Source organism: Myotis davidii, unplaced genomic scaffold, assembly GCF_000327345.1.
Source record: "Myotis davidii unplaced genomic scaffold, ASM32734v1 scaffold18, whole genome shotgun sequence".
Taxonomy (NCBI): domain Eukaryota; kingdom Metazoa; phylum Chordata; class Mammalia; order Chiroptera; family Vespertilionidae; genus Myotis; species Myotis davidii.
Window position 1 is genome coordinate 4,711,683 of NW_006292696.1, and position 11,780 is coordinate 4,723,462.

At 43.6% G+C, this 11,780-nt stretch overlaps 1 protein-coding gene across 4 annotated transcripts in view; it reads left to right on the forward strand.

Moving 5' to 3' along the window:
• Positions 1–918: 918 nt before the first annotated feature.
• The window catches only part of CNOT8 (CCR4-NOT transcription complex subunit 8), a 25,396-nt gene continuing 14,534 nt past the window's right edge, over positions 919–11,780 (forward strand). Inside the window, exons 1-2 of one of the 4 annotated variants that reach the window (XM_015565635.1) lie at positions 919–1,083; positions 11,220–11,403. In XM_015565635.1, coding sequence (XP_015421121.1) covers positions 11,287–11,403 — 117 coding nt within the window. In that variant the 5' untranslated portion in view covers positions 919–1,083; positions 11,220–11,286. The remainder of the gene's footprint in view (positions 1,084–11,219; positions 11,404–11,780) is intronic. The other 3 variants (XM_015565636.1, XM_006766286.2, XM_015565638.1) reach the window with 3 other exon arrangements.

Sequence of the window (11,780 nt, forward strand, 5' to 3'; positions counted from 1 at the left end):
GGCAGCGAGGCACCCCGGCCCCGCTAACCGCTCCCGGGGCCTGGCGTTAGCAAAGAACCTTTCCCAACGGGATTTATTGGGAATTCAGGGACCTCCAAGGCCAGGCCTCGGGCCCTCGCTCTCGCCATGGAAACCTGCGGAGCCCGCCTCGCGTCCGCTGGTCACGCCGGGCCCGCCCCAGCTTCCCCCAGGGGAGTCCGCGTGCTCTTTGTAACTCGAGTAGGCCCTGGTGGGCCCGTTGCTATGGTAACATTGCTCGTCCGGCTCCCATAGGCTGGGAGGAGGGAGGCGGGCCTCGGCGGACGTCGCCCACGCTCGGTTTGGGGGTGCTGCTCCACCCCTAATAACTGTTTGCCCGAAAGAGACCGTAAGGTAGATCCTTTGTGAGGGGTTCAGGGAAGCCCATCAGTACAGAGTGAAACGTCAGGATCACGCCCCACCAACTTTCCCCCCAAATCCGATCCTACCAAAGATGTGAAGATCCTTCAAACTAGGGAGAAGTAAGCGTTCTAATTTGGGATGTGGTCTGGTGGGCCACCTCCTTTGGTCCATCCAGGCCCCGCCCACCAAGGAAGGGCTAATTCGAGACCACGCCCCTTCCCTGCTGCAGGGAAGGAGAACCAAAACGGAGGAGTTGGGATCAAGATTAAATTGAGTCAGCGCGACTTATCTCGCGAAGACCCAGGGCGGCTGTGTTCCGCACGCCTCCTCCCAGGCCACACCGCTCCGCCATTTTCTTAGCTTTGCGCCTGCGCGCTTTCTCCCGCGAGCTCAGCGGTGGGGCTGTAGCTGGGGCGCGCCGGAGGGGAGGAGGAGGCATTGCCAGGCGCGCGCGCGTCGGGAGTGACGCGAAGGGAGCAGGCGAGTTGGGAGGACCAGGTGGGTAGAGTGGCACAGCCAGGGTGTTTGGTGGGCGGTACGTAAGGCCGCTCTGCGTAGGAGGGCGCCCATCTCGCTGGCCAGCTGGATCCTAGGAACAGATCCGGGGCAGAGGGAAGAGAGCGCCGGGTCAGGGGCCGCAACCGCCGCTCCCGCGGAGTCCGCCAGCCAGCCCGCCAGCTCTCGCGGGCCTGCCTTGTCAGGGTAAGCGGGCCCGCGCCGACCGGAGAGGAACGGGCGGCCAGAGGGTGTGGGGGGGCCCTCTGGGCCTGTGGGAGGAAGGAGAACGGGGAGTGATGAGAGGCAGGGTGAGCGAGACCAGAAAGAGGCCCATGGGATAGTAGTAATGTAAACAGACTCTTCCGCAGGGCAATAATACTCCAGGGACGTGTGCCAGGACTTTACAAAGCACCTGAAATAGGCTCCTCCACTGCAGTCTGCCGAGGTGTATGCTGTTGTTAAAGCCATTTTACGGGGTAGGCAGACTGAGGCGTGCCGGAGGCCAAGTGATTCATGCAGAGCCCCGTGGCTAGTCGGTGGTGTGGCTTCGAACTTAGGTCTGTCTGCCCCTACTCTACGGCCTGCAATTTGAATTCCTTTGCACAAAAAGCGGGGAGGGCTGAGGAGGAGGAGGGGAGGGAGGAGTGTGAAGTGGGTGGGTCATCCAGAACCGGAGGCGAATGGTGACGGCCGTTGAGTAGAAGAAAGGACCGAGTTTGGAACCTTGCAGGCGGCCCCCCCCCCGCCCCCCTCGGGTTCCTGTGGCCTCGCCACCTTCCCGGCCGTGCTAAGGCTTTATGAGCCGGAGCTGTGGCTCCCGAGGAGCCGACGCTCAGGCCTGGCCCCCGCGGGTGGTGTTACCGAGGTTCAGTTCAGGGTAGTGCCTTCTGACACTTCGGGGGGAAGGCCGAGGAGGGCGGCGGCGGCGACCACCGACCGTGCGCGTTTGTGGAGAAGACCCTCTTCCGAGTGGCTGCCATCTCTTCTAACGTGCTTCTGCTTCCTTTCCCATCGCAGGCAGAGGCCGCCAAGCCTTTGTTCAGCCTCTAGCAGGGGGATGTGATGTTTATTGGTGTGTGTGTTTTTTTGCACACTTCGTCTTAAAACCAGAAAAACCAAACGTTCTTTTCCCAAGCTGGCGCTGGATTGCTTGCGGAGAAAGCTTTCAGGTGGCTGTATCATTAGCTGCTCCTCAGAGCTTTCCTGGGTAAACAAGCTTTGTTTTGGAGTTGTCTTACTGACTTACTCTGTAGGTCGTCAGGAACGATCTGAACAGATTGTACTACAGATCAGCACAGGGCAGGGACCTCAGTAAGTCTCTGTGTGTGTGTAAGAGAGAAAGAGAGGGACCTTTTGTCCTTGTACAGTCTAGTGCTGGGAAACAACAGGTATCAATTAGTGCTTGTCCTGGCTTTCTTAGGGAGTGGAGTAGCTCATGTGGAGTCATTTTAAAGTCAGACTATTGCATGCGATCAAATTCATCCTTAAAAATTGCTTAGGAAGTTGCAATTATGGAGATGGCAGGCCTGTTTCTCAGTAAATCCAGCAGACTCAGTTTTTCCTTCAGCTTTGAAACTTGTTACTCTTTCTTTGGTCCTAAACCAGATAAAGTACTTAGGTTACCTTTAGCGACTGTGTTGCACAAATAGATACTTGAAGAATGTAGTCATTGTGCACTGTGAAGTGTACTCTGTGAGAGGCAGGTACTGAGAGGCTTAAGGGGAGGAAGACTAATCGAGGGGAATATTGTGTCTGGTTCCCATCTTAGGCTCATTCAGGAGCAAGTCCTCACTGAATGGAAAGTGGCAAGCAGAATTGCTGGCACTATTATTATTATTATTATTATTATTATTTCTCTTTTTGGCTAGCATACCCAGTTATTTATACTAAGGTGAGTGTGCATGATATGATTCCTCTTCAGTTTTTAAAAAATATATTTTTATTGTTCTCAGAGAGGAAGGGAGAGGAAGAGATAGATAGAAACATCAATGATGAGAGAGAATTATGGATCAGCTGCCTCCTACATGCCCCACACTGGGGATCAATCCCGCAACCCGGGCATGTGCCCTTGGCTGAAATCGAACCCAGGACCCTTCAGTCCACAGGCTGACGCTCTAACCACTGAGCCAAATTGGCTAGGGCTGATTCCTCTTCAATTTTTGAGTGGCACTACATTTAGGGGCTTACAAGCTATTTCCCAACAGTTCTTCTAGATGAAGGTTTGGTGAAGAATGTCTTAACATATTTTTTTGTCAATAGTCTGCTTTTGTGTTCCCCATTTGTCAGGTATGTATAACAATGTGGTTAGCTTATTTTATTTATTTAAAAATATATTTTATTGATTTTTTTACAGAGAGGAAGGGGGATAGAGAGTTGGAAACATCGATGAGAGAGAAACATCAATCAGCTGCCTCCTGCACACCCCCTACTGGGGATGTGCCGGCAACCAAGGTACATGCCCTTGACCAGAATTGAACCTGGGACCTTTCAGTCCACAGGCCAACGCTCTATCCACTGAGCCAAACCGATTAGGGCTGATTAGCTTTTTTAAAAAAATTCTCTTGCAAATGAAGTCATGCTGCTGCCTTTTTAAAAAAAAATCCTCACCCGAGGATGTGCTTTCATTAATTTTTAGAGAGAGTGGAAGGGAGAGAGGAAGAAAGAGAGAGAAACATCGATGTGAGAGAAACATTGATTGGTTGCCTTCAACTGGGGAACCAGCCCACAACCTAGTTCCGTGCCCTAACTGGGAATTGAACCTGCAGCCTTTAGGTGTATGGGACAATGCTCCAATCAACTGAGCCAGCCAGTCATTGTTAAAACTCCTAAAGGTCTCAAAAATGTGAGAGCCCCCCCGCAACAAGAGTTTGTTTAAAACTGGATCCAGCTAAGGCCTATATATTTTGATGGGTTGATAAACCTCCTGAGAGTCTTTTACTATTAAAAAAAAATTTTTAGCCCTAGCTGGTTTGGCTCGGTGGATAGAGTATCGACCTGCGGAGTGAAGGGTCCCAGGTTCAATTCCGGTCAAGGGCACATACTTCAGTTGCAGGTTCCCCAGCCCTTGTCAGGTGTGTGTGCAGGAGGCAATGCCTATTCGATGTGTCTCTCTCACATTGATGTTTCTCCAGCCCACAACCTAGTTCCGTGCCCTAACTGGGAATTGAACCTGCAGCCTTTAGGTGTATGGGACAATGCTCCAATCAACTGAGCCACTCAACCAGGGCATGATGCTGCCTTTTTAAATTAATGTCTCTGAATTTCAGTTTCTTATTTATAAAATGCATAGGAAGACAGCATTGTATAAAGTTGTGAGGAGTTTTCTCCATTGTTATTTTGAAACAGAACCCCACATTTAGTATCAATCATCTATATTTTGCATTATCTTTAAAAGATAAAGACTCATTTAAAAATCATAACCACAATTTAATGTAACCAAAAACGGGGGGGGGGGTTGGGGGGTAAAAGAGTAATATTTACTTAATAGAACCAAAGTTCAACTGCATCTCTTTTCTACATTTCATTTTCACAGTGATTAGCAACTGAGAAACAAAGTATCTCACGAAATACCTCCAGAGAGTGAATGAGAAATGAAACTAAATTAATAGAGGTTTATTATTTAAAATGATTGCGGTATAGATCTAGGCAGTTTGGCTCAGTGGATAGAGTATCGACCTGCGGAGTGAAGGGTCCCAGGTTCAATTCCGGTCAAGGGCACATACTTCAGTTGCAGGTTCCCCAGCCCTTGTCAGGTGTGTGTGCAGGAGGCAATGCCTATTCGATGTGTCTCTCTCACATTGATGTTTCTCTCTGTCTCTTCTCCCTCCACTTTCTCTAAACATCAATGGAAAAATATCCTCGGCTGAGGATTAAACAAACAAAATTTTTTTTCTAAAATTTATTTATTGATTTTAGAGAGGGGGAGGGAGAGAGAGAAACATGGATTTTTTAAAAGTTTTTTTCCCCCAAGAAAAACGATTTTGAATATAATAATGTTACATGCAGTAAACCTTAATATTTCAAGAAAAATGGTTTTAAATATAATGTCACATGCAATAAACATTAATATTTCAAGAATAAAAGGATTTTAATACAATAATATTACCAAAACTGTACTAACATAGTATGATACCACAAAAGTTGTAGGAAATATTAAAAATCTGCAAATAACAGGATTACTTCTATTATATTTTAGAATATTTTTCCTCCCTCTGGCTCTATTTTTGTTCATCAGTTTATGTTGTTCATTATATTTCCCAAATGTTGTGGCATTTATTTATGGATTCATTGGTTGCTTTTTTAAATATATTTTTATTGATTTCAGAGAGGAAGGGAGAGGGAGAGAGAGTTAGAAACATCAGTGATGAGAGAATCACTGATTGGCTGCCTCCTGCAGGCCCTCTACTGGGGATGAAGCCTGCAACCGGGCATGTGCCCTGACAGGGAATTGAAACCTGACCTTCTGGTTCATAGGTTGTCGCTCAACCTCAGAGGTTGAACCACGCAGGCTGGGCATTGGTTACTTCTTGTATGTGCCCCCAGAGATTGAGCCTGCAATCTTGGCATATGGGGATGACGCTTAAACCAACTGAACTACCTGGCCAGGGCTATTCTCTTACTTTTATTTCTTGCAATTTGTTGAAGAAGTTGGATGGTTCTTTAGATTTCTACAGTGGTTCCTCCCTCCCTCGCTCCCTCCCTTTTAAAAAAAATATTTCTATTGTAGAGAGGAAGGGAGAGGAAGAGATAGAAACATCAATGATGAGAGAGAATCATCGATCAGCTGCTTCCTGCATGCCCCACACTGGGGATTGAGCCCGCAATCTGGGCATATGCCCTGACTGGGAATTGAACAGTGACCTCCTGGTTCATAGGTTGATGCTCTAGGTCAATGCTCAACCACTGAGCCGTGCCAGCTGAGCTCCACAGTGGTTTCTGTATTTTGCTGATTGTATTTCTTTTTCTTTTAAACATCGATTTATTGTTGCCCTTAATGCATTCATTGTCTGATTCTTGTATGTGCCCTATCAAACCATAACCTTGGTGTATTGGGATGGCACTCCAACCAACTCAGCCACCCAGCCAGGGTGCTGATTGAACTTCTGTGGTCTTATTTAACTTGTTCCTTTGTCCCCTATAATTCCTGTAAATTGATAGTTAAATCTAGAGGTGTGGTCAGATTCAAATTAGATTCCTCCCTGCAAAACGAGTCATGTGCAGCATAATATTTTGGTCAACGATAGATTGATGTACTACGGTGGTCCTATCTATAATAATAAAAGCGTAATATGCTAATTAGACCGCACATCCTTCTGGACAACCTTTTGGACGAAGTCAGGGCTATGAGGGAAGCCCGGGTCCCGGTGCCTGCTGGTGGCTGGAGGGAAGCCAGGGTGCCAAGTGCCAGAGGGAAGCTGGTGCCAGCAGCTGGTGGAAGGCCTACTCTTCCATGAATTTTGTGCATTGGGCCTCTAGTAAGATTATAAGTGAGCTGAAAAATTTCTACTGCCTAGTGATGTCATGGCTATCCTTACATTTAAGTGAAACACATTATTAATGGCTTTGAAGTGATACTGGTGTAAATCTACTGCACTGTCAATCATATAAAAATATAGCATATAACCCTGCCCCGAGGGTGCTCAGTTGGTTGGTGCATTGTCCCGCACACCAACAGGTTGCAGGTTCGATTCCTGGTCAGGGCACATACCTAGGTTTTGGGTTCTATCCCTGGTTGGGGCGCATATGGGAGGCAACTAATTGATGTTTCTCTCTCACATTGATGTGTCTGTCTGTCTCATGTAATAAAAACATATCCTTGGGTGAAGATTAAAAAAGTATGGCATACAATTATGTACAGTACATAATACTTTACAATTATAATAAGTGACCATGTTACTGGTTTATGTACTTACTTTTTGTGTTATTTTAGAGCAGCGATGGCAAACCTTTTGAGCTCGGCGTGTCAGCATTTTGAAAAACCCTAACTTAACTCTGGTGCCGTGTCACATATAGAAATTTGTTGATATTGCAACCATAGTAAAACAAAGACTTATATTTTTGATATTTATTTTATATATTTAAATGCCATTTAACAAAGAAAAATCAACCAAAAAAATGAGTTCGTGTGTCACCTCTGAATCACATGTCATAGGTTCGCCATCACTGTTTTAGAGGGTATTCTTTCTACTTAGAAAAAAAAGTTTGCTGTACTATAATATATCACGTTACACCTGCAACAGCCTCATACATCTGGTGCTTACTGAATCTCTTAATTGCATCCTTTTCTCTTGTGCTTGATTTATCTTGTGTTGTTTTGTACAATAACATTGCACAGGTTTGTCGCCTGGGAGCAATAGACTATATACTATGTAGCGAAGTGTGAAGTGGGCCATGTGCCATCTAGGTTTGTGTTTGTGCACTCTACGATGTTTTTTTCTTGATTTTTTTAAAGAGAGGAAGGAAGAGGGACAGAGAGCCAGAAACATCGATGAGAGAGAAACATTGATCAGCTGCCTTCTGCACACTCCCTACTGGGTATGTGCCTGCAACTAAGTTACATGCCCTTGACTGGAATCGAACCCGGGACTCGAGTCCGCAGGCCGACACTCTATCCACCGAGCCAAACTGGTCAGGGCTACACTGTTTTTTTTCCAAGTGTGTGTGTGTGTGTGTTTTACTCCTCACCTGAGGATATTTTTCCATTGATTTTTAGGGAGAGTGGAAGAGAGAGGGAAAAACAGAGAGAAACAGTGATGTGAGAGAAACACATTGATTGGTTGTTCCTATATGCGCCCCAACCAGGACCAGGACTGGGGAGGAGCCTGCAACCAAAGTACATGCCCCTTACCGGAATCGAACCCTGGACCTTTGGTCCGCAGGCTGACGCTCTATCCACTGAGCCAAACCAGCTAGGGCTGAATATATATTTTTACTGACTTCAGAGAGGAAGGGAGAGGGAGAGAGAGATAGAAACATCAATAATGAGAGAGAATCATTGATTGGCTGACTCCTGCACGCCCCCCACTGGGGATCAAGCCAGCAACCCAGGCATGTGCCCTGACCAGGAATGGAACCGTGATCTCCTGGTTCATAAGTCAACACTCAGCCAACTGAGTAATACAGCTGGGCTGTGATGTTTGCACAAGAATGAAATTATGTAATGATGCCTTTATTAGATGTAGTCTCTCCTTAAATGGTGTGTGACTATTTCATAGCAGTGATGTGTTTTGTCAAGAGGCACATGATACCTTGTTGCTTTTTGTGATAACAGCCATTGTGATTATTTTAACAAGTTTCAAAGCTGAAGTATAATTTACATGTTATAAAATTTGCCCATTGTAATGTATAGTTTAATGATTTTTGCAAAATTTACTGAGTTCTGCAGTCGTAGTTGAGTTGGGAGCATTTCCATCACTTCAGGAAGATACCTCATGCCCATTTTCCGTTAAACTCCTATCCCCATCCCACTACTGTAGCCTACTTTTCTGTCTTTATAGATTTGCCTTTTGTGCTTATCCCATGTAAATGCCATTATGATTATTCATTAGGAGTCACACAATAATGATGTTCTATCATTTCATATTCCCTTGTTAGCTGGATAACTTTTCTGAAGAGAAACCCTCAGCTATATGATTGCTTCGAGGTACAGTTTATATCAGAAAGACAAGATACAATTTTAAAAATAAGTTGATTCACTACCATTCTCCACTGATGACCAATTAAGTTTATTTTCTTAGTTCATTATAAACTAATGGATATAAACCTCTCTGAGAAGTTTTAATACACTGTAGTAATTATTCATAATGATGTTCATACTGTCCTTGACTAGGGAGCCTCTTCAGATTGTTTCTTGAGTTATTTTGATACAATTATAAGAGTATCTTAGCTGGGGAGCCTGGTTCTAAGGGTTTAGTGTAAATACCTAATTATCCTCTTTTTAAGCTTGCTTTTTACTGCTTGTAGGCCAAAGGCATTTTTTCCCTTGGGTCTCTTGGTTGCTTTTGCTTTTATGGAAGTGATACTTCCTCTACAGTGATTTACGGTTGTGTTTCAAATGGCACCAAAAAGGAAGTGAATTGTTTCAGTTAGGAAAATAAGGAAGCTAAGTGGTATTGGTTTAACATTAATGGGCGTAGAAACGGTTTAAAGCCCTTTTGCTGGGGAAAACCGTAAGCATAGTTTAGAACAGTGATGGCGAACCTATGACATGCGTGTCAGAGGTGACACGCGAACTCATTTTTTTGGTTGATTTTTCTTTGTTAAATGGCATTTAAATATATAAAATAAATGTCAAAAATATAAATCTTTGTTTTACTATGGTTGCAAATATCAAAAAATTTCTATATGTGGCACGGCACCAGAGTTAAGTTAGGGTTTTTCAAAATGCTGACACGCCGAGCTCAAAAGGTTCTTACTGTAATTTGAAAGTAGAAAGCAGAGATTTTCCTTGCTCTGTCCTTTGGAAGACAGACATGTGCATTTTACTATTTCTAGGAATTTCATTGTATATTCAGGGAGAAATTCCTAGAAACTAAAATGCACGTGACCGTCTTATATTGAGGATCCATGTGGTGGGGTTGCCTTTTAAGTAAATGCTTATATGATAACTTCCTTAGTCTTTTTATAACTAAGCATCTTAAGTTGCATCGTTTGCTAAAATTAACAGCATACTCTGAGGCTGAACCATATGGAGTTTTATCTTGCAGAATACTGTCCCCTCCCCAGTTTCCTCCCAGAATATACACCATTCTAGTTTTGGTAGAATTCATACTTGCTATCTTCTCTATCTTGATTGTTGAATTGCTGCTTGGCTTTTTTTAAATATATATTTTATTGATTTTTTTACACAGAGGAAGGGAGAGGGATAGAGAGTTAGAAACATTGATGAGAGAGAAACATCGATCAGCTGCCTCCTGCACACTCCCTACTGGGGATGTGCCTGCAACCAAGGTACATGCTCTTGACCGATTTGAACCCGGGACCCTTCAGTCTGCAGGCCGACTATCCACTGAGGCAAACCGGTCAGGGCATTGCTTCGCTTCTTTAAAATATTATGTGTTTAAAAGTAGACATTAATAACTCAAATTCACATATTTCTTGTGATTGTTAAGGTTGAAATTAGCAAGTATTTTACAACTTAAATCACCATTTGCACAAATCTGAAGAGGCACTATAGCCTAGGTGTGGCTCAGTGGTTGAGCATCCACCTATGAACCAAGAGGTCACTGTTGGATTCCTGGTGAGGGCACATGCCCAGGTTGTGGGCTCGATTCCCAGTAGGGGGTGTACAGGAGGCAGCCGATCAACGATTCTCGCTCATCGATGTTTCCCTCTCCTCCTCTGAAAGGAATAAAAAAAAATAAAGAGGCACTATATTAAGTTAGTTAATTGCTTCTATTTCTATTTGACTTTCAAATTGTAGGGGGAAAGAATTTCCCTGTTTTGGGGGAAAGGGGGAGAGTCCCAGACCCATATTCATCATATAAGTGTAAAGACTTCAAGTGTGAGAATTTAGGTCCACATTCTTTCAGGCTTTCAAAGCATCCAGGTACATTTAAACTGGCTAAAGTTATTTCTTTAAAAAAGTTCCCTTTATGTGATCTCTGAGTAAAATGATGTGAAAGTTACAGATAAGGGCATTTTTATGGTCACGGGACTATTTCAGTCTGTAGGTGTTGTAGAGAGAGCTGAAAGCTGGTGTAGGGTAATGATTTTTACTCCCCTTTTATTTAAAGGAAGCGTGGGCAAAAGTTTCTTCAGGTTTCTTAATTTTAATTTCTTTAGGTTAAAGAAATACGTGTGTGTGTGTGTGTGTGTGTGTGTGTGTGTGTAGTAAATAATATGACAGTCTCAATGTTTTAGCTTAAACTGGTAAGTGATGATAAAATATTGTTTTGATGCCTTTGTTTTATTGACATCTTATGCCAGTGTGTAAATTTATTTGATTGCACAATGTGTGTTTGAATTTAGGTCAGATCAACCATTGGCTTGCCCTCTGTCATAGTCAGCTGAAAGTGACATGGACTATTTCGTCTGTAGGTGTTGTAGAGAGAGCTGAAAGCTGGTGTAGGGTAATGATTTTTACTCCCCTTTTATTTAAAGGAAGCGTGGGCAAAAGTTTCTTCAGGTTTCTTAATTTTAATTTCTTTAGGTTAAAGAAATACGTGTGTGTGTGTGTGTGTGTGTGTGTGTGTGTGTGTGTAGTAAATAATATGACAGTCTCAATGTTTTAGCTTAAACTGGTAAGTGATGATAAAATATTGTTTTGATGCCTTTGTTTTATTGACATCTTATGCCAGTGTGTAAATTTATTTGATTGCACAATGTGTTTTTGAATTTAGGTCAGATCAACCATTGGCTTGCCCTCTGTCATAGTCAGCTGAAAGTGACATCTCAAGCTTCTTCAGGATGCCCGCAGCACTTGTGGAGAATAGCCAGGTTATCTGTGAAGTCTGGGCCAGCAATCTAGAAGAAGAGATGAGGAAGATTCGAGAAATTGTGCTCAGTTACAGTTATATTGCCATGGTAAAGAGCTCTCTTCTACTCTTTTTGACTCACCTCTGGTATGGATTTAGGGAGTATTAAAGATTTTGAAATAATTGATCACACTGAAGTGGTGGCATATTAAACATGATAGAAATTTATATTGCTTTTATGAAACAGCAAGGGTAGCCAATGTGTCTGAGAAGGATGTAACCTCTAACGTCTTGATGTTTTGTAATGTTACTTTGTGTTTGAAAGTCTTTAAAGCCATAGGGCATATCTGTCTTCACAGATATGGTACATTTGTATAGTATTTAAAACAATTTTTAAAAATTGTTAGCAATTAAAAATCAAGGGACCTACTTAAATTCCAGATTTTTGCCATCTCTAGAAAAATTGGAAAGATCTGGCAGTATAGG